Source organism: Schistocerca cancellata, chromosome 3 (assembly GCF_023864275.1).
Source record: "Schistocerca cancellata isolate TAMUIC-IGC-003103 chromosome 3, iqSchCanc2.1, whole genome shotgun sequence".
In the NCBI taxonomy this organism is placed as follows: domain Eukaryota; kingdom Metazoa; phylum Arthropoda; class Insecta; order Orthoptera; family Acrididae; genus Schistocerca; species Schistocerca cancellata.
Genome location: NC_064628.1, coordinates 104,411,200 through 104,435,289, shown reverse-complemented (window position 1 = coordinate 104,435,289; position 24,090 = coordinate 104,411,200). Strand labels below are relative to the sequence as shown.

At 45.8% G+C, this 24,090-nt stretch overlaps 1 protein-coding gene and 1 pseudogene across 1 annotated transcript in view; both read left to right on the top strand.

The window, feature by feature from the left end:
• The window catches only part of LOC126176142 (polyglutamylase complex subunit TTLL1), a gene marked incomplete at its 3' end in the record, with an annotated part of 265,578 nt that extends 244,663 nt beyond the window's left edge, over positions 1–20,915 (top strand). Inside the window, exons 8-9 of the mRNA XM_049923281.1 lie at positions 9,253–9,362; positions 20,819–20,915. Coding sequence (XP_049779238.1) covers positions 9,253–9,362; positions 20,819–20,915 — 207 coding nt within the window. The remainder of the gene's footprint in view (positions 1–9,252; positions 9,363–20,818) is intronic.
• A 2,579-nt stretch (positions 20,916–23,494) lies between these two features.
• LOC126177697 (5S ribosomal RNA) lies at positions 23,495–23,612 on the top strand (annotated as a pseudogene).
• The last annotated feature ends 478 nt before the right edge of the window (positions 23,613–24,090 follow it).

Below are 24,090 nucleotides of genomic sequence, written 5' to 3'. Positions count from 1 at the left end.
AAAAAAAATGGTTCAAATGGCTCTGAGCACTATGGGACTCAACATCTTAGGTCATAAGTCCCCTAGAACTTAGAACTACTTAAACCTAACTAACCTAAGGACATCACACACACCCATGCCCGAGGCAGGATTCGAATCTGCGACCGTAGCAGTCCCGCGGTTCCGGACTGCAGCGCCAGAACCGCTAGACCACCGCGGCCGGCACGTTTTATTCAATGACCAGTATCACTAGCAGACATATGGAGTTGCGATGGGTAGTCCGTTGTCTCCTGTGATCGCAAATTTGTTTATGGAAGACTCCGAAAAAAATGGGTTCAAATGGCTCTGAGCACTGTGGGACTTGACATCTGTGGTCATCAGTCCCCTGGGACTTAGATCTACTTAAACCTAACTAACCTAAGGACATCACACACATCCATGCCCGGGGCAGGATTCGAACCTGCGACCGTAGCGGTCACGCGGTTCCAGACTGAAGCGCCTAGAACCGCACGGCCACAGCGGCCGGCGAAGACTGCGAGGAATGTGCATTGGAAGCGGCGCCTTTGAAACCCGCCTGTTTCTTTAGATATGTTGACGATACCTTTGTTGTTTGGCCTCATGGTAGGGAGAATTTGAATGCCTTTCTAGAATATCTGAACTCGATCCACCCGAACATTCGTTTTACGATGGAGGTGGAAGAGGATGGTTGCCTTCCCTTTCTTGACGCGTGGGTTAGGAGGAAGGATGACGGATCATTGGGACATGCAGTCTACAGGAAACGTACTCACGCCGACTTGTACTTACAGGCTAATAGTTGTCACCATCCGGCTCAGCGTGAAGGGGTACTTCGTACCTTGGTACACAGGGCACATGTCGTTTCTGGCGCTGAGACTTTGCCAGCTGAGCTGTCCCATCTTGAAGTTACATTTTGTCAAAATGGTTATAGTGATACACAGATTGAACGTGCGTTGCGCTATCGACCAACTGTACATCGGGTGATTGATGATAATTCTGAGTCGACACCTAAGTCGACTGCCTGTTTGTCGTACGTACGAAACACTTCCAACAAGATCGGTCGTATTTTACGGAAATACGATGTGAAATGTGTTTTCCGACCTCCATTTAAAATTAGAGCGCTTTTGAGGTCTGGTAAGGATGATCTCGGTCTTCGTATGGCAGGTGTACATCGTATGCCTTGTAGCTGCGACGTGGCATATACTGGGCAAACCGTCAGGACAGTGGAGGACCGATGTACTGAGCATAAACGGCACACACGATTACAACAGCCAAGTAGATCTGCTATTTCCGAAGATTGCTTTGATACTGGTCACCCCATGTTATATAATAACACCAAGATATTGGCATGCACGTCCAGCTATTGGGACAGCGTTATTAAAGAGGCAGTTGAGATTAAATTAGCCAGCAACCTCGTTAACAGGGATGGAGGTTTCTGTTTAAACTCTGTTTGGAATCCGGCTCCCTCCCTCGTCAAAAAAACAGAGGGACAAAGTCAATGCTACCTCGCCTGCGAATTCGTAGTCTCACTATCGATAGCACTGACTTTGGTCATCTTTGGTGGCACTAGTGTTCAGTGTGTGTGTGTTATCTTCCTGCTTCAGTCCGAGAACCGAGGTTTTAAATTCGCATGTATGTCGCCTGTCCATTGCAGTTTGCCTTGAAAATGGCGGGGTGTTGTCCCGCCGAAATATCAGCGGTCGCTGAAAGTGTTACCTGGCTGAATTCCCGGAAGTTATTTGATTCTTGGAAGAAGGTTGGTGGTTGGTTGGGTGGTTGATTTGGGCAAGGGGACCAGACAGCGACTTCATCAGTCCCATCGTATTAGGGAAGAAAGGAACCATCCCCGCATTTGTCTGAAGCGATTTAGGGAAACGAGGGAAAACCTAAGTCAGGATTGCCGGACGCAGGTTTGAACCTTCGCCCTCCCGACTGCGAGTCCAGCGTGCTGACCACCGCGCCACCTCGCTCGGTTTGTAAGACGGAGAGATGTCTACAGGCACCACACGAATTGGACAGCTGCAGGGTTGTGGTCCATCGAGATTACGATTCATCGTTCCACAATACCCCTGCTTGCGATCCCACGACTGTGGATCCCACGATTATGGAATCCATGGGGTCAGGACTGCCATACTCAGCTCCACGCAGGATCTCAGTGGGCCCACGGGAAGGGCTCCGAAAGGACAGACATATTGTTTGCTTGGCCGTGCAGGATCGAACAACTAAATCATGTACCGTGAATGAGGAAGTGGGTTTGTTTGCAGCATGGCAAGCAACCAGAGACTGTCGCCACGGTCACCAGTGTTGCGGATCCACTCCAAGTTTCCGAAATAAACCGTTTTCAACTGTATATGAACTTTTACAGGAACACTACCGGTTTCGTAATTTCAAATCACATCTTCAGATGTACATCTACAAAATAAATACACTCCTGGAAATGGAAAAAAGAACACATTGACACCGGTGTCTCAGACTCACCATACTTGCTCCGGACACTGCGAGAGGGCTGTACAAGCAATGATCACACGCACGGCACAGCGGACACACCAGGATCCGCGGTGTTGGCCGTCGAATGGCGCTAGCTGCGCAGCATTTGTGCACCGCCGCCGTCAGTGTCAGCCAGTTTGCCGTGGCATACGGAGCTCCATCGCAGTCTTTAACACTGGTAGCATGCCGCGACAGCGTGGACGTGAACCGTATGTGCAGTTGACGGACTTTGAGCGAGGGCGTATAGTGGGCATGCGGGAGGCCGGGTGGACGTACCGCAGAATTGCTCAACACGTGGGGCGTGAGGTCTCCACAGTACATCGATGTTGTCGCCAGTGGTCGGCGGAAGGTGCACGTGCCCGTCGACCTGGGACCGGACCGCAGCGACGCACGGATGCACGCCAAGACCGTAGGATCCTACGCAGTGCCGTAGGGGACCGCACCGCCACTTCCCAGCAAATTAGGGACACTGTTGCTCCTGGGGTATCGGCGAGGACCATTCGCAACCGTCTCCATGAAGCTGGGCTACGGTCCCGCACACCGTTAGGCCGTCTTCCGCTCACGCCCCAACATCGTGCAGCCTGCCTACAGTGGTGTCGCGACAGGCGTGAATGGAGGGACGAATGGAGACGTGTCGTCTTCAGCGATGAGAGTCGCTTCTGCCTTGGTGCCAATGATGGTCGTATGCGTGTTTGGCGCCGTGCAGGTGAGCGCCACAAGCAGGACTGCATACGACCGAGGCACACAGGGCCAACACCCGGCATCATGGTGTGGGGAGCGATCTCCTACACTGGCCGTACACCACTGGTGATCGTCGAGGGGACACTGAATAGTGCACGGTACATCCAAACCGTCATCGAACCCATCGTTCTACGATTCCTAGACCGGCAAGGGAACTTGCTGTTCCAACAGGACAATGCACGTCCGCATGTATCCCGTGCCACCCAACGTGCTCTAGAAGGTGTAAGTCAACTACCCTGGCCAGCAAGATCTCCGGATCTGTCCCCCATTGAGCATGTTTGGGACTGGATGAAGCGCCGTCTCACGCGGTCTGCACGTCCAGCACGAACGCTGGTCCAATTGAGGCGCCAGGTGGAAATGGCATGGCAAGCCGTTCCACAGGACTACATCCAGCATCTCTACGATCGTCTCCATGGGAGAATAGCAGCCTGCATTGCTGCGAAAGGTGGATATACACTGTACTAGTGCCGACATTGTGCATGCTCTGTTGCCTGTGTCTATGTGCCTGTGGTTCTGTCAGTGTGATCATGTGATGTATCTGACCCCAGGAATGTGTCAATAAATTTACCCTTCCTGGGACAATGAATTCACGGTGTTCTTATTTCAATTTCCAGGTGTGTATATAATCGACATTCTGATAAAAGAAAACCAGATACCTATCCCAATAATCTATGCAGTGTGACATCCAATACGGCACACTCACACATCAGCAAAACATTTAACCCCAGATACGGAAAGGAGGCGGACTCAACCTTCTCAAAATAAAATAGTATTTACCCGCCAAACAGGACGTCATAGTACACAGTGACCATTGAAAAATTGTCATGTTGAAAGCTATCTTATAATGAAACAGCAAAATAAGAAAACAAGAAAAGATAAAAGCTTCAGGTAGAAACACTGAAAGCCCGTAATTAAGAAAATTCGCTTCATACCAAGAAGGGCGCGGACAGCAATCCTCCAACCGCCTCGGCGTACAGGACACACTGCTAATGTGTGTCACAGAGGGCACTAACGCCGTCATACACACAGCTGTGAAAATTACTAACATTTTCGCACTTATCCAAATATCATTGGAATGACTGAGGCTCCCGTTACAAAGCATAACCATATAATCTATAAAATACCTCTACGTAAAAATCGTTAAAACCAAATAGATCAGACTGAGGTTGCACCACGTCGCATTTTAAGGAGAGTCCCGCTGCAAGGTGCAGCATCACGATATATGTGTCCATATATGGAGTTGCTCCAGTTGCTTTGTCTCCCATATACTAAAACTGAGGTATTAAAAGGTGATCATTCATTGAAATTCCTAGAAGCAACAGGTATTAAAGCTCTGAAGTGTGGCATACAAACCTAGCCGAATTTTTGAATTTTGAGCGGTGTCTTTCGTTATACCGGGTGGTTATAATTAAACTTTCTCTATTTAACGCGTTATAACACGGAAACTAATTACCGTACGGGTATCCAATTTGGTAGCATTAATGTCAAGGACATGGGGGAAACAAGTACCGCAGAATCAAACCAATTGAGATACTTTTAATGTCCTGCCACGGAACATCATACTATTACATACGGGTACCATTACTGCTACAAAAGGGGCTCAGTATGGCGCCCATCAGTGACCATAAGAGTCTGAAAGTGCATTACCGCACTGTGCACAGCACTACGAAACATGTCCGTAAGTCTGCTGGCTACCTTTCTTGATACGCTGCGCTTCAGATCAGCACATGTGTGAACGTTCCCCTGTGTAAACCCTGTCCTTCAGGTAGCCCCGCAACCAGAAATAACAAGGAGGGGAATCAGGTGAGCGTACTGGCCAAGTATTTGCAAAGCAGTCGGCTGATAATTCGATCGTTTCCAAATGTGTAATGGAAAAGCAAGTAACTTCACGAGCAATTTGCCGTGGGGCCCCGTCTTGCATGAGAACTCTTGAGTTCAATGCGTCTCTTCCTGTAGGGCGGGCATGACATGCTGGCGAAGCATACCGCAGTATCGCTGTCCAGTCACACTGCACGTCTTTGGTCCTTGAGCGCCAACCTGTTCAAAAAAGAATGGGCCACACCATACAGTGGCACTTTCACCATACAGAGCAACTTGATGCACAGTGACTGGAGGTGAAGATCGCCACACTCGGCAATTTACATCTACATCTACATTTATACTCCGCAAGCCACCCAAGGGTGTGTGGCGGAGGGCACTTTACGTGCCACTGTCATTACCTCCCTTTCCTGTTCCAGTCGCGTATGGTTCGCGGGAAGAACGACTGTCTGAAAGCCTCTGTGCGCGCTCTAATCTCTCTAATTTTACATTCGTGATCTCCTCGGGAGGTATAAGTAGTGGGAAGCAATATATTCGATACCTCATCCAGAAACGCACCCTCTCGAAACCTGGCGAGCAAGCTACACCGCGATGCAGAGCGCCTCTCTTGCAGAGTCTGCCACTGGAGTTTGTTAAACATCTCCGTAACGCTATCACGGTTACCAAATAACCCTGTGACGAAACGCGCCGCTCTTCTTTGGATCTTCTCTATCTCTTCCGTCAACCCGATCTGGTACGGATCCCACACTGATGAGCAATACTCAAGTATAGGTGGAACGAGTGTTTTGTAAGCCACCTCCTTTGTTGATGGACTACATTTTCTAAGGACTCTCCCAATGAATCTCAACCTGGTACCCGCCTTACCAACAATTAATTTTATATGATCATTCCACTTCAAATCGTTCCGCACGCATACTCCCAGATATTTTACAGAAGTAAGTGCTACCAGTGTTTGTTCCGCTATCATATAATCATACAATAAAGGATCCTTCTTTCTATGTATTCTCAATACATTAGATTTGTCTATGTTAAGGGTCAGTTGCCACTCCCTGCACCAAGTGCCTATCCGCTGCAGATCTTCCTGCATTTCGCTACAATTTTCTAATGCTGCAACTTCTCTGTATACTACAACATCATCCGCGAAAAGCCGCATGGAACTTCCGACACTATCTACTAGGTCATTTATATATATTGTGAAAAGCAATGGTCTCATAACACTCCCCTGTGGCACGCCAGAGGTTACTGTAACGTCTGTAGACGTCTCTCCGTTGAGAACAACATGCTGTGTTCTGTTTGCTAAAAACTCTTCAATGCAGCCACACAGCTGGTCTGATATTCCGTAGGCTCTTACTTTGTTTATCAGGCGACAGTGCGGAACTGTATCGAACGCCTTCCGGAAGTCAAGAAAAATAGCATCTACCTGGGAGCCTGTATCTAACATTTTCTGGGTCTCATGAACAAATAGAGCGAGTTGGGTCTCACACGATCGCTGTTTCCGGAATCCATGTTGATTCCTACATAGTAGATTCTGAGTTTCCAAAAACGACATGATACTCGAGCAAAAAACATGTTCTAAAATTCTACAACAGATCGACGTCAGAGATATAGGTCTATAGTTTTGCGCATCTGCTCGACGACCCTTCTTGAAGACTGGAACTACCTGCGCTCTTTTCCAATCATTTGGAACCTTCCGTTCCTCTAGAGACTTGCGGTACACGGCTGTTAGAAGGGGGGCAAGTTCTTTCGCGTACTCTGTGTAGAATCGAATTGGTATCCCGTCAGGTCCAGTGGACTTTCCTCTGTTGAGTGATTTCAGTTGCTTTTCTATTCCTTGGACACTTATTTCGATGTCAGCCATTTTTTCGATTGTGTTCACCTCATCCGTCAGAGAAACATGAGCTTCGTCTGTCCATAGGATGTTCCAGGGCCAGCTCTCGTCAACTAGAATCCTTGCGAGACAGTGGAGAGCGAAGTCAACACGTCGTTGTGCCTCCTGTGGTGCAAGCTGCATTACGATATGGACCTTGCACGGATACCGTTTGACAATGGTTCGAAGTACCTCACGTGCAGTGGACCACGGGATGTTCATCCGTTGTGACACAGCACGCACGCTGCCTGACGATCGGAAACTGTAGCGTTGTTTGCCATAGCAACAGCGATTCCATGAACCGGTCGTCAGCCTCTTCCCGGAGCGACGCCCAGTTCTCCAGTTGATTCGAACGTCTCCATCATGCCCCGCACGGCAGCTGGAGGAAGAGGACCATTTCTTAATCCTTTCTGCAGGCGATATTCCGAAGTGCAGCTGCAGCGTTACTGTTGTTTTCATAATAGAGTATCACTAATAATGCCCTGCTCCTTTTCTCCAAGCTCATGTTGACACGTCAATAAGGGCACGGCGACTGGTCAGGTGTGTGAGACTGTGAATCACGATGACTGACCACGGCATCCGGTGGCTATAGTTGGAACTGGACGGTGGCGCTTTGATGCTTGGAAATCGTGCACCCCATACTCCGGACATTAATGCTACAACGTTTGGTACTTGTACGGTAGTCAGTTTCCGTGTTATAACGTGTTAAACAGGGAAAGTTTAATTATAGCCAACCGGTATGTTCTGAAAAAAAAAAAAAAGGGCAGACGGACACCTACATCTACATCTACAGCTACATGGGTTACTCCGCAATTCAAACTTAAGTCCTGGCAGAGGGTTCATCGAACCATTTTCATACTACTTCTCTACCATTCCACTCTCGAATGGCGCGTGGGAAGAAGGAACACCTAAATCTTTCCGTTCGACCTCTGATTTCTCTTATTTTATTATGATGATCATTCCTCCCTACGTAGGTGGGTGTCAACAAAATAATATTTTCGCATTCGAAAGAGAAAGTTGGCGATTGAAATTTTGTAAATAGATCTCGCCGCAAAGAAAACCGCCTTTGTTTCAGTGACTGCCACCCCAACTCGCGTGCCGGCCGGAGTGGCCGTGTGGTTCTAGGCGCTACAGTCTCGAACCGAGCGACCGCTACGGTCGGAGGTTCGAATCCTGCCTCGGGCATGGATGTGTGTGATGTTCTTAGGTTAGTTACGTTTAATTGGTTCTAAGTTCTAGGCGACTGATGACCTCAGAAGTTAAGTCGCATAGTGCTCAGAGCCATTTGAACCCAACTCACGTATCATATCAGTGACACTCTCACCCCTATACCGCGAAAACACGAAACGGACTGCCCATCTTTGTACTTTTTCGATGTCATCCGTCAATCCTACCTGGTAAGGATCCCACACCGCGCAGCAATATTCCAGCAGAGGACGGACAAGTGTAATGTAGGCTGTCTCTTTAGTGGGTTTGTCGCATCTTCTAAGTGTTATGCCAACAAAGCGCAGTCTTTGTTTCGCCTTCCCCACAATATCATCTATGCGGTCCTTCCAATTTAGGTTGCTCGTAATTGTAATTCCTAGGTATTTAGTCGAATTGACAGCCCTTAGATTTGTGTGATTTATCGTATACCCAAAATTTATCGGATTTGTTTTAGTACCCATGTGGATGACCTCGCACTTTTCTTTGTTTAGTGCCAGTTGCCACTACCCGCACCATACAGAAATTCTCTCTAGATCATTTTGTAATTGGAATTGATCGTCTCATGATTTTACTAGACGGTAAACTACAGCGTCACCTGCAGACAGTATAAGGGGGCTGCTCAGATTATCACGTAGATCATTTATGTACATCAGGAACAGCAGAGGGCCTATGACACTACCTTGCGGAACGCCAGATATCACTTCTGCTCTAATCGATGATTTACCATCTATCACTACGAACTGTCACCTCTCTGAGAGGAAATCACGAATCTAGTCACACAACTGAGACGATACTCCATATGCACGCAATTTGATTAACAGTTGCTTGTGAGGAGCGGTATCAAAAGCCTTCTGGAAATCTAGGCTTATGGAATCGATCTGAGATCCATTGTCGACAGCACTCATTACTTCGTGGTAAAAAAGAGCTTGCTGTGGTTTAGACACAGGCCTCAACCCACTTTTCCAACCGCCGGAAATTCTGATGCATCTGACACCCCCTGTTACGAAACAACTTGATCTGAAAGTCATGAAATAGCAACCGCTCTACTTAACTACTTCTACAAGGCGTTTGTAGCGCCCATTCGTTATAGATTTTTATTAGAGAGATACAGCGTTTTTTCCTCCTCTCGTGTTCCACAGGTAAACGCGTCGCCGTCGCTGACGTCGACGACTGTGAACGACCGCATCCTCAAGTACAAGCTCATCGACAACATCATCTCCGTGGTCCTGCCCCCGGACGGCGTGCCCGAGTAAGTATGCGCTCTGTCATTACAAGGCAGGGCAAACCTCCCAATTAATATCAATCCTTTTAATCGAAAATTGACTTATTTTCCGTCCCATTCCCTGATCAGTGCACTTTGACCCTGTTATAATCACATACTTGTACTCACAACCTTCTCGAGAATGAAATTTGTGGTCTGACGTCCCGTCGACGACGGAGTCATCAGAGAAGGAGCACGATCTCGGATTGGGGAAGTATGGGAAGGAAATCGACCGTAAGGTTTTCAGATAAACAACTCGATGTATTGCCTTAGGCCGTTCCGGGAAACCGCTGGAATGGCAGGACTGAAATTTGAATGGTCGTCCTACTGAATGCGACTCCAACGTTTTACTACTGTGCAATTCGGAAAAACCTCCTCCAGCCACAGGTTACTTTAGATGTGAGGACAGATGAAAGCCAGAGGGTTCCAAACGTGGTGAAAAGGGTGTATCATACACTGAAGTGCCAAAGGAACTGATATAGGCGTGCGTATTCAAATACAGCGATATGTAAACAGGCAGAATACGGCGCTGCAGTCGCCAACGCCTACGTGAGGCAATAAGTGTCTGGCGCAGTTGTTAGATCGGTTGCTGCTGCTACAATGGCAGATTATCAAGATTTATGTGATTTTGAACGTGGGGTTATAGTAGGCGGACGTGCGATGGGACGCAGCATCTCCGAGATAATGATGAAATGTGGATTTGGCCGTACGAGCATTTCACGAGTGTACCGTGAGTATCAGGAATCCGACAAAACATCAAATCTTCGACATCGCTGCGGCCGGAAAAAGATCCTGCAAGAACGGGACCAACGACGGCTGAAGAGAATCGTTCAACGTGACAGAAGTGCAACACTTCCGCAAATTGCTGCAGATTTCAGTGCTGGGCCATCAAAAAGTGTCAGCGTGCGAACCATTCAACGAAACATCATCGATGGGCTTTCGGAGCCGAAGGCCCACTCGTGTACCCTTGATGGCTGCACGACACAAAGCTTTACACCTCGCCTGGGCCCGTGAACACCGACATTGGACTGTTGATGACTGAAAATATATCGCCTGGTCTGACGAGTCTCGTTTGAAATTGTATCGAGCGGATGGACGTGTACTGGTATGCAGGCAACCTCATGAATCCCTGTACCGTGCATGTCAGCAGATGACTGTTCAAGCTGGTAGAGGCTCTGTAATGTCGAGGGGCGTGTGCAGTTGGAGTGATATGGGACCCCTGATACGTCTATATGCGACTCTGACACGTGACACGTACGTAACCATCCTGTCTGATCACCTGCATCCATTCGTGTGCATTGTACATTCCAACGGACTTGGGCAATTCCACCCCACACGTCCAAAACTGCTACAGAGTGTTTCCAGGAACACCCTTCTGAGTTTAAACACTTCCGCTGGCCACCAAACTCCCCATACGTGAACATAATTGAGCATATCTGGGATGCCTTGCATCTTGCTGTTCAGAAGAGATCTCCACGCCCTCGTACTCTAATGGATTTATAGACAGCCTTGCAGGATTCATGGTGTCAATTTCCTCCAGCACTAGTCCAGACATCAGTAGAATCCACGCCACGTCGTGCTGTGGCACTTCTGCATGCTCGCGGGGGCCCTACACGATATTAGGCAGGTGTACCAGTTACTTTGGCTCTCCAGTGTATTTTCATGTGTGGCTGCAGCAGAGGGAAGTCTCGAACGTGAATAACCTTCAAGACAAATACAGCCATTGCCGAATTCAGAGCTGTCCATTTTGTATCTGGTGAAAATGAAGGAGAGCACTTCTTACGAGGACCTCCGCGTTTTTTAAGTGAACATTCTTAAAGCTTTTTGAACAAAACAAACTTCATTAAGATTCTACATCTTTATTCTTCACGTCTATGTATTTATTTATCAACATAGTCATCCTGGCGGCAAACACATTTTTCCCAACGAAAGAGCGGTTTATTGAGACCGTCACTGTAGAATGTTTGACTTTGTTGACGGAGCCACAACCTCACCTCTGCTTGCACCGCTTCTTCACTATCAAAGTGAAGTCCTCGATGGTGTTCTTTAAGTATTGGAAACAGATGAAAATCGGATGAGGCCAAGTCTGGAGTGTATGGAGGTTTGGAGGATGGTCAATGGCAGTGAACCCGAGGCGTCGGACTGCTGCCGATGTCGCAGCGCTCGTGTGTGGTCTGGCGTTGTCGTGCTGAAGGGAAGGGCGCTCCATGTGTGGACGAACTCTTCGAATTCGCGCTTTCAGTTTTCTCGGTTACAGCTCGCTGTTTCTCACACACACACGTAGTTTCTTTACACACCTCCATGTTACGCGTTACAGTACGGAGCTCTCTAGCGGCAGAGGGTTGCAACTTGTGTCAGTGAACCGGAAAGTCGATTGAGCAATAGGCATGACATGTAATGCCTCAACTGATATTGAGAACAGAATTAAAAAATTCGAAGACATTACTTTCCAGTACACCCCTGTATTATCTTCACAAACTTTGGCTGTATTTTTGTTGGTTGTAAACAGCCCAAAACAAGGAGTGTTATAACAGCTCGGTAGTTCAGTTTACTCATTTAATTGCAACACAAACAAAATGACTATTTTAGAAAGAAATATTAACACTAAATATGTACGCGAGATCAAACCCGCCAGGGTAGCCGAGAGTGCTAACGCGCTCCTTCCTGGACTCGGGTAGGTGCGCCGGACCCGGATCGAATCTGTCCAGCGCATTAGCGACGGCGGCCTGTGTGCCAGCCAGCCTGGATGTGGTTTTTAGGCGGTTTTCCACATCCCACTAGGTGAATACTGGGCTGGTCCCCAGATTTCGCCTCAGTTACATGGCTCACAGACATCTGAACACATTCGCACTATTCCATCGGTTACACTAGAAGCAGACAGCTGGGGTACACTAATTCCTTCTGGGGGGGGGGGGTGTATTGGGTGGTGGCAGGAAGGGCATCCGGCCACCCCTTAACATTAACATGCCACATCCGATAAACCAGCAGATCCCGCAAGTCGGGATAAATGCTTCGAAAGAGAGAAATGTACGCGAGATCAAGCGGACACTTGCCTTCCTTCATACACGATTTTTACCAGTAAAATCAGTCAAAACATTTTTTTTCAAACCCTGCTCTGTCCGAAGATAATGACGCTTCAGTTTGCCCTTGTATCTCGTCTTGCTCTTCAGCTTTCACATGAAACATTTCACCCACGCAGTCTGTTGTCACGAAACTTACCTGTCTAAGAATGGTTAACACATGTGCAATAAAACGTACGCAGCTCGTGGTCTAGTGGCTGGTGTTGGAGCCTCTGGATCACGGGGTCCCAGGTTCGATTCCCGGCAGGGTTGGTGATTTTCTCTGCCGAGGAACTGGGTGTTTGCGTTGTCCTCATCATTCGTGACTGTGGTTAGACTGGACTATGTACAAAAGTTCGACTGTGTAAAAATTCGGACTTTATACGGGCACTGATGACCCTGCGCTTGAGCACCCCATAAACCAAACATGAGCAATACAAGCACCAAAGCGAACATACCCTTCTCCAAATACTCCAGTCTACACCAATGAATCGGCGATTAGTGAGCAGGTCAGCACCAGTCAGAATAAGGGCGTTGAGGCCCTTTCTTACATCTTTTTACCATGTTAATAGTAATGAAAATGGGTGCTACAGTAATGTTGTGGAACATCGACTTCGTGCCACGCCTCATCGACCGACATCGATGCCTGTCCTCAGTGCAGCACTGCGTGAAGAATGGGCTGCCATTCCCCAAGAAAACTTCCAGCACCTGATTAAACGCATGCCTGCGAGAGTCAAAGCTGTCATCAAGGCTATGGGGTGGGCCAACACCATATTGAACTCTAGCATTACCGATGTAGGGCGCCACGAACTTGTACGTCATTTTCAGCCAGGTGTCCGGATACTTTTGATCACTTAGTGTATGTATGCAGCACTACAATTAACATAATTTCTGTGCAATTGTGAATATTAATGGGACGGTTCTCATTTTAACCTTCGGTCTGTTAAAGTTGTAAAAAACAAGGCTTGAAATGTTTTACGTACAGTTCTTTCTGTATATACTTTTTACAAGCGACAGAGTTACCTTTCCACTTAGCCTTATCTTTTCCCTAGCGTTTATACGGTGTAGTACAAGGTCCGCTTTTTCGGGATTTGGCCAGTTTTGTTTTCTGTTGGTTATCTTTGTCTCCGGGTGCTACTCCCGACTTCACTATCGCCACTGTAACTTAGAGACGAAAGTCGTGCGCGAAATCAGTCTGTCAATCGTCTCAACGCTGTTCTGCGTAGTGTCGCATTGTAAGTTTTCTTGCGTCGTATTTTCTGAGACGGAATTGAGAAACCAGCCCAACATTTACCTAAACGAGTGTGGCAAAGCGACCAGAAACTAACCTCAGCGTGGTCAGTATACTAGCACAACGTCGTTAATTCGATGCGCGGATTCGATCCAGTTCTTCCTGTCTCGCAAGTTAGTGCGTTGTGCGTTGCGTTGTACAGTCCACACTGCATGATCAAATGTGTCTGGACATCCCAATATAATGAGGAACTGACCACTAGATGCCACTAAGGCGCAACCGCCAGTGCAAAAGGAGGTGGGCAGTATTGTGTTGTCAGTAACATCAGAAAGGGTCGGTTACGAGACGTCAGTGACTTCGAATGTGGACTACTCACTGCATGTCGGTCGAGTAACAAATCCGTAAGGGCACTTCAAGCATTCTGAAGCTGCTCAAGTGGTCTGTTGGTGGTATGGTTGCGAAGTGGAAACGTGAAGGAACAGTCACAGCTAAACCAAAATCAGCCAGACATGACTGACGGACAGCATTGCGAAGAGTGGTTGTAAAAAAATAGCATTAAATCAGCGGAAGGAATCACCCGTGAGTTCCAAAGTAGTACCAACAGTCCAGCGAGCACAGTGACTTTGTTTAGGGAGTTGATAAATGGGCTACAATCATCGACCAGTTGCTCATAAGCCACACGTTTCTGTAGTCACTGCTAAGCGACGCTGCAGGTGGCGTAAAGATCGACGCCATAGGACACTGGATGACTGGAAACGAGTAACTTGAATTATGAATAGCGCTGTACCCTTGGCAATCCGATGGAGATGTTTGGGTTTGACGAATACCTGGAGAACATTACCTACCCTCATGTGTAATGTCAAAAGAGAAGTACGCAGGAGGCGGTGTTAGGTATGGGGGTGTTTTTCGTGTTTGGGGCGTCTTTCCTTTACTGCGCTTAAGAAAACGCTGAATGCGGAAAAATGTGAACACATCCTACGGCACTGTGTACTGCGTACAGTTAGATTAGATTAGATTAGATTTACTTTCATTCCAATTGATCCATAGTGAAGAGGTCCTCCAGGATGTAGAACATGTCAGAAAAACAACAATACTTGACAAATATTTACAACTCAAACAAATAAGCTAATGTACCATTCCACAGGTCCCAAGTGGCATGGTCGTCATTTTTTAGTGAACGCTATATGAAAGAATCATTTTACAAATACTAATGCACTGAATTAAAAATAAAAAAAGTTTTTTATTTATTTATAAGGTAATAAACGTGTAATACAACTACTAAATACTTATTGCATAAAGCGCCATCTGTGAGGCAGTGGTTTGTGAAGAATAACATTTTGGAAATGGACTCGCATGCCCATGTCTCAACCTGGGCCCAGTGTACCGTCTTTGGAATGAGGTGGAACGTCGACTTCGCTCAAGACCCCAACGTCCAACATTACCTTCTCTCATTTCGGCTCTTGACGTAGAGTGGGCTGCAGTTTTTCCTCAGACATTCAGACTCTACATTGAAAGTGTCACCATCAGAGCTCAAAGCTTTATAGTGGCGAAGGGTGGAAACGTCCCATATTAATGTCCACCAATAGGTGTCCGGATACTTTTGATCGTATAGTGTATTAGCAGTTCAGTTGCCTCACAGTCAGTGAAATCCACATTTTTTCTACACAGTGCATCATACGACACTTCATTCACACAGAACCGGAAGACATTGCATCAATTTCTCAGGAAGTATTTCGTTTCCAATTCGATCCTTGAAAAAATGTACGTAAATGATTTTTTATTCTTTCGTAAGAACGGATAGATACCTTTATGAATCACATCCTGTTTTTCACATAAAACAGCAGCTTACATTTTATGGAGGTTAATCAGTGCAGTACAGAGACCGATATAGTTTTAAGATCGAAAGCAGAATGCATCAGCAAACGTTTGTTATTAGGGAAAGTGTTGTGATGAGATACATAACCGTCAGGTGGCTTGCGGAGTATGGATGTAGATGTAGATGTAGATGTAGGGATAATCCCTTGTGTGACTATGGACCCGCTTACAGTTTCTGCTAATAGAGACTTATCTTTCCCCTTCCTATTTAGGTGAAGGTCACGTGTAGTGTATCCCCACCTACCGGTAGCATCAACTGGAACAACACTCATGAGATTTCGCCTGTGTCTGGAGCATCCTGTTCAGCTCAGTTTGGGTTCCAGAGAAATGTTGGAACATGCGAGTCAACACTGACTCTAAGACTTATCTTAGGAGACAGATCAAGTAAAGGAAAACTTATGTTCATAGCTTGGAAAGATTTTGACAATGTTGACTGCAATACAATCTGTAAACTTGTAAAGGTAGCAGGGGTAAAATACAGGGGGCCGAAGATTATATGCAACTTTTACAGAAACCAAACACCTCTTATATTAGTCGAAGGGCACGAAAGGGAAACAGAGATTGAGAAGGCAGTGAGAAAGAGTTGTAGTCTATTCCCGACATTATTCGACATGTATACTGAGCAAGCAGTAAAGGAAGCCAAAGAAAAATTTGGAGGAGGAATTAAAGCTCAGGGATAAGAAATAAGAGATCGATGTTTGCAGATGACGTTGTAATTCTGTCAGAGACAGCAAAGGACTTGAAAGTGCAGGTGAACGGGGTGTGCAGTCTGTTGAAAGGAATATACAAAACGGACATTAAGGACAGTAAAACAAGGGTAATGGAATTCGGACGAGTTAAACCATGCGATGCCAAGAGTGTTCCGTTAGGAAATGAAGCACTTAAAGTTGTAGATGAGTTTTGCTATTTCGGCGGTAAAATAACTAATGATGGCTGTAGTACAGTGGATTAAAATGTAGACTGGCAGTGAAACTGTAAGTTTAAATGATTGAAGCTTATGTATAAAACTTTTCCATATAGTCACATTATTAAAGAAATTGTCAAGGTATATTTTACATACTGTTTTACTTCTTGCTTCTTCAACGGTATTTTTTTTTCTCTTACGTGATATTCTGACTAGATTTTAAAATGGTGGCATATTATCTTGCTTTACTTTAAGTCCAACACTAGAGGCTTCAGTTCAAGCTATTTGTGTGGTCGTTTGTCCTAATAATGTTTCATTTTCAAGGCAAAGGTCGAAACGTTCCTTAGTATCTCATCGAGGAAAACTATTACCAGCATTAATTGTTACGTAAAAAGAGGTTAATGATTTCGAATCATGGAGTAAAAAGGAGGACAGCGTAATTTAATATTTAATAAATTTCTGCACGTACCTCTAATACGGTGAAAGGCCTATGGCGCACAGCCTATGACCATGCTACCCTTTAACCCCAGGAAAGCCCACCAGTACTCGTTTGATAGCAGGCAAAGTTGAGTTTGATAGCAGGCAAAGTTGACTTGAGGCAGTCCGGGAGCAACTGGAACGACGAAAAACCACCAACCCTGTTCGAGATTGAACCTGGGTCTTCCATGGCGCACATACCTTTGTGAGAACTTTAAACTGTCTGATTGAGCTGCCCCTACCGGTGGCGTTTTATGCAGCCTGCACCACGTCTGTATCAGGATTTGTATTCAGACAAGCGACAACCATGGAATCGATGTAAGTTCCTTCTCACAGCTATGAAAGACTGTTAGCAAATATTATCACACTGCAAAAACACAAGTGAGGATTGGCCATGAGTTACAGAATATTCTTAGGGCAAGATATACCTAACTTCTGCAGTACTTATCCAAGTGTCTCTTACCTTTCGTTGCATAATTAACGGTGTAGTCATACGGGTTTTTGAAGTTTCTGTATGTTCGTTCCATTTGTAGTACTTAATCTTTCGTATATGGTTCAGAAACGTTGCCTTATACAGTGTGTTTCGCCATTGGAAACAATGTTATTAACTGGAGATATGGAAATGGGAAGCAGATATATATCCTAATTACTCGCCACTTTAATGTGCTAAAGTAGTTTCATAAACGAAACTAGTACAATAGATTTAAGATGTCTTCGTGCATTTTACCAGTTATTCCGTGACATTTTGACAATGTGCTTCACGTCTTCAGAGGGTAATGGCTAACAAAATTGGTCTGTTATGTGGGTTTGCATAAAACGACATCTGTAGAGGCAGCTAAATCACCGTGTGTAATGATCTTTATCAAAAAATGTGGGACATTTTTGCGCAGATACATATTCTTAAATGTGGGACCATTACCAGCAGGTCGGTAACGATAACATTTCGTAGTATCAGCCTACAATTTAATGCCTTAACAGGGTTCCTCCGAGCCAGAATCCCTAGGTAGCGGTCATCCACTATGGTAGTAGCCCTTGGGTGGCCTGAGCGAGGCATGCCGCCGACAGTTCCTGTCTCTCTGTATTTCCTCCATGTCTGAACAACGTCAGCTTGATTCACTCCGAGACGCCTGGACACTTCCCTTGTTGAGAGCCCTTCCTGGCACAAAGTAACAATGCGGACGCGATCGAACCGGGGTATTGACCGTCTAGGCATGGTTGAACTAGAGGCAACATGAGCAGTGTACCTCCTTCCTGGTGGAATGACTGGAACTGATCGGCTGTCGGACCCCGTCCGTCTAATAGGCGCTGCTCATGCATAGTTGTTTATATCTTTGGGCGGGTTTAGTGACATCTCTGAAGAGTCAAGGGGACTGTGTCTGTGTTACAGTATCCACAGTCAACGTCTGTCTTCAGGAGTTCTGGGAACCGGAGTGATGCAAAGCTTTTTTTGATGTGTGTATTTTGTTTGTCTCCTTTGAACATAGCAGACGTGAGGTATGTTAAGTCTCTCCCTGTGTCCTAGAATAAGCATTTGACTTATAATTAAATATGTTCAAATGGGTTATGCCTTATATTCATGTTTTATTTTAAAATGTATGTAATCCCCGCAATTATTAAGTGGTACATGATTTACGATATTGTAATGTTTGTTACAAAAAAGCTAGCTGGAACCACAGGCTCAGCAGATCTTGGTAAAGAGACGCAGTATGCGGAACGCAATTCGCGTTTTGGCATTGAATTCAGCCTGCTGTAAGCAAAGCGCGCCCCTGAGGTTATTTGCCGATCATTTTACAGTGACTTGCGATCAGTTTGAGCGAGAAAAAAAATAAGCATGATCGGGCCATTGTCTCCGAATTGAGAATCTGCTGCTCTCGGTTCTGTCAGGTACAGGCTCCGTAGAACCGACGGTGGTATTAAATTGCTACGGCTCGTAAATGGTTAAAATTTCCAGAGCCATTGCATTGTTTCTAGATAAGTATCTGACGCGATAGGAAGAATGCGCCCCGCCATCAACAATGACCGTTATTCCATCGCTCAAAGGAAAAATAAGTAATCTTATTTATTAATCAGTTTTTCACAGTTTCTGTAATCTTAACTCAAATATCGGAGCATAACAACGCGTCAATACCAAGGCCTGATTATACACTACTCGCCAATAAAATTGCAACACCACGAAGATGACGTGCTACAGACGCGTAAATTTAACCGGCAGGAAGAAGATGCTGTGATATGCAAATGATTAGCTTTTCAGAACATTCACACAAGGTTGGCGCCAGTAGCGACACCTACAACGTGCTGACATGAGGGAAGTTACCAACCGATTTCTCATACACAAACAGCAGTTGACCGGCGTTGCCTGGTGAAACGTTATTGTGATGCCTCGTGTAAGGAGGAGAAATGCGTACCATTACGTTTCCAGTCCGCAGCTCGTGGTCGTGCGGTAGCGTTCTCGCTTCCCACGCCCAGGTTTCCGGGTTCGATTCCCGGCGGGGTCACGGATTTACTCTGCCTCGTGATGACTGGGTGTTGTGAGATGTCCTTAGGTTAGTTAGATTTAAGTAGTTCTAAGTTCTAGGGGACTGATGACCATAGATGTTAAGTCCCATAGTGCTCAGGGACATTTGAACCATTTTGAACGTTTCCGACTTTGATAAAGGTCGGATTGTAGCCTATCGCGATTGCGGTTTATCGTATCTCGACATTGCTGCTCGCGTTGGTCGAGATCCAATGACTGTTAGCAGAATATGGAATCGGTGGGTTCAGAAGGGTAATACGGAACGCCGTGCTGGATACCAATGGCCTTGTATCACTAGCAGTCGAGATGACATGCATCTTATCCGCATGGCTGTAACGGATCGTGCAGCCACGTCTCGATCCCTCAGTCAACAGATGGGGACGTTTGCAAGACAAGAAACATCTGCTCGAAGAGCTCGACGATGTTTGCAGCAGCAAGGACTATCAGCTCGGAGACCACGGCTGCGGTTACCCTTGACGCTGCATCACAGACAGGAGCGCCTACGATAGTGCAAGAATGGCAAAACGTCAGTTTTTCGGATGAATCCAGGTTCTGTTTACAGCATCATGATGGTCGCATCGCGGTTAACGCACATTGGAAGCGTGTATTCGTCATGGCCATATTGGCGTACCACCTGGCGTGATGGTATGGCGTCCCATTGGTTACACGTCACGGTCACCTTTTGTTCGCATTGACAGCACTTTGAACAGTGGACGTTACATTTCAGATGTGTTACGACCCGTGGCTTTACCCTTCATTCGATCCCTGCGAAAGCCTACATTTCAGCAGGATAATGCACGACCGCATGTTGCAGGTCCTGTACGGGCCTTTCTGGATACAGAAAATGTTCGACTGCTGCCCTGGCCAGCACATTCTGCAGATCTCTGACCAATTGAAAACGTCTGCTCAATGGTGGCCGAGCAACTGGCTCGTCACAATACGCCAGTCACTATTCTTGATGAACTGTGGTATCGTGTTGAAGCTACATGGGCAGCCGTACCTGTACACGGCATCCAAGCTCTGTTTGACTCAATGCACTGGCGTATCAAGGCTGTTATTACGGCTAGACGTGGTTGTTCTGGGTTCTGATTTCTCAGGATCTATGCACCAAAATTGCGTGAAAATGTAATCACATGTCAGTTCTAGTATAATATATTTGTCCAATGAATACTCGTTTATCATCTGCACTTCTTGATGTAGCAATTTTAATGGCCAGTAGTGTATTAAACAAGTTGAAATGTTCATAAGTTGCTGTGGGAAATGAGGTGGCGTACACGAGACGGACTGGCGTATACAGCGGAGTCATACCAGTCTCCTGAATGAAGTACAGCACAGTTGGATGGTATTTGCCCCTGAATGTTGCGAATGACAATTGTGTTGCAGCGTCCGGTGGAACAAGGTGCCCTCGCAGGAGGCACTTGGGAACTTCGAGCTTCTGCTGGACGAAGAGCTGGCCAGCGGCCACGGACACGGCCACGGCGACGAGGGCCGCCCCAGGGGCGACCACCGCGGGGGCGGCGGCGGCGGCGGGGGCGGCGGCGCCTCCTACCCTTGGAAGTAGAGCCAGCGGCAGCAGTCGCTCAGTAGCTGGGGGGCGTACTGTGTCCGGTACCGTAGCCGTACGGCGAGCAGGTGTTTCACAGGTGGCCGCGCTGTCAGGGGTTCAGCCGAGAGTGCGGGAGGGGTCCGCGTTGGGGATGAAGAGTCATAAGTAGCTTGTTGTGCGTCTTCGAGGAGAGGCTGGATTGGGCGACGGGAAGTAGATGGTGGGAAGGTTTGTTTCGAATGTAAATCTATGGAATTTCGTCAATGGCCAAAAGTAGAGAAATGCTAACAGTAGATACCTCAGTTGGTTTCATTTAGACACACACACACACACACACACACACACACACACACACACACACATATATATATATATATATATATATATATACATACATACATACACACATACACACACACACACACACACACACACACACACACACACACACACACACACACATATATATATATATATATATATATATATATATATATAATATGAGGCTGTAGCAACAAAATTTAAAGCTTCTTGCTTAACATAGAGATGAAAGTAGATACTAAAGGGAAAAAATCGAAACTAACTCTAAAACAATGAAACATCACATTTCGTTTCTCGTTAGTTGCTGTGACGGTGACTAAGTAATATGCAAATTTGGCAATAAAGTACGAATTTAGTATTATCTATCTGGAAATATTTAAGGATCGTTTATAAAGGCATCGTATTTAAATATTTTGTTATAAAGCACATCGTTGTTACACAACCGTAGACAATTTCACATCAGCACAGTGATGCATTACTAACGCCACCAGCCGTTAGATTTCTGTAGAATACGAAGATTTACTCTGTTCTATTAAAATGAGTGAAATTGTTGTTCTTATTAAACATAGTGGTAGAAAGCAGCAGATTTACAAAATGACACCGCATCTTTAAAATAATATTTAAAATGTATAAGAGATTAAAAAGTAGAAAAATAGAGTGAGACCCGAAAAAACTTGCTTCAGTATATTTCATGCTGTCAACAGTCGGATATTAGAATTTTATGAAATAAATTTTCCTTCATCTGTATATTATTTGTGTCATTACTTATTACCGTCTACCTTTAAGACATAATTGGTAAGTAAGAAGACAAATCGTAACAGGTTACGCGAATCCAGGTGCAAACATCATAAAACATAAATACATTCACTTTAACCATGAAAGTAAGAGACTGCGTATATTACACAACGAATTTAGTAACCTCAGGGCAACAAATCCGAATTTGTGCTAAATTTTCCGTGGTGTAAGAGGCGAGTTAAGTCACTGTGCAAGAAGTCGGCTGAGATATGATCAAGCCCACATCCGGAAAACGCTGACTCCGCACTGGAAACCTCTATTTTGCTCCATGTGACAATATGACGAAGTATAATCAATAACTGGCAGGTAGTCCGCTTTTGTCTTTCTAGGAAGCAGCCCTTCCTCACGAATTAAACATCGTTTAAAATGCTTGCAGTCTTGTTTGTTGTGACGGTACTGTGTGTGTCGCAGTTGTTTCAAGGAAACCCTTCGCCGACTTCATTCGCGAGCGTGCTTGATAGTACCTGAACAAAAGAGGAAGTTCAGGTGTACTTGCTCTCGTCTTTCCTTTTATGGCTACTATGTTTGGATCGCTGTCGACAAGATGGACATCACTCATTTCCCCACTTTGTTGTAAGTGAAGAGATATGGATATATTACGTCAAAGAAGAATGAAAACAATAGTCAATGCTGTGCGGCCAGTCAGCTTCGCATCCTCCCTCGGGCATGGGTGTGTGTGTTTGTCCTTAGGATAATTTAGGTTAAGTAGTGTGTAAGCTTAGGGACTGATGACCTTCGCAGTTAAGTCCCATAAGATTTCATACACATTTGAACACTCAGCTTCGCCAAAACCGATGAAATTCAAACAGACTCTTCACTCGAGCCAAAAAATGATAGTTATTATTTTCTGAGAGGAAAGAGCGTTCTTTTTCGGAGACGCGACATCAAGACTCAAAGGTGTGAGAAATTGTCGTCTTGTGTTGTCTTGCACAGCGAGAATGCGCGTCAACACATTGCTCCCCTTACCGAAGATAACATTCAGCGTTTCGCTTGGCAACTTTTCGGCCACACATCCTGCAGTCCCAGCCTCGCCCTAGCGACAGTTACTTCTTCTTGAACATGTTGAGAAACTCGAAGTCTTCTTTGCCTATTGGTTCAGTTCCCAATAACTGTTACAAAACTCGTTCTCACAAAATAGAAACAGTCTTCTGTCTTACAAAATTATTACAAAAAATTCAGAGAATTGGAAAACAGTAAGGTGCTCGATATTTTATTTTGGGATATAAGCTTATTTCGGATTTATTGCCTTCACCAGTACATGTCCTGACGTTGTAGATGGACATACGTCAACTCTGAGTAAACCATTATTGCTGTCTGTAGCTGTTGATCGTAATATTATTTTTTCAGCAACGTTTCTAAGTTGTTCAATAATTTGCTGTTGCATGTATATTATAACAGGCAACGGCCTTGCCGCAGTGGACACACTGGTTCCCGTGAGATCACCGAAGTTAAGCGCTGTCGGGCGTGGTCGGCACTTGGATGGGTGACCCTCCAGGCCGCCATGCACTGTTGCCATTTTTCGGGGTGCACTCAGCCTCGTGATGCCAATTGAGGAGCTACTCGACCGAATAGTAGCGGCTTCGGTCAAGAATACCTTCATAACGACCGGGAGAGCGGTGTGCTGACCCCACGCCCCTCCTATCCGCATCCTCCACTCATGACACGGCGGTCGGATGGTCCCGGTAGGCGTCTCGTGGCCTGAAGACGAAGTGCTTTATGTATATTATAATAAGTTTTTTACTATCTGACGGTTGTAGAAGTTCAAGGTTGACAGCTAGTTGTTCACTCAAAAAAATATTACAACTACAGAAGGCAATAATAATTTACTCAAAGTTGACATATGTCACTCTACAACGTCAGGACACGTGCCGATGGAGGGAATAAAGCCGAAATAAGCTTACATACCAAAATAAAATATCATGCAGCATACTGTTTCCCAGTTCTTTACATAATATCGTACTGTGACATAATATGTGCTGCACCTCACACAATA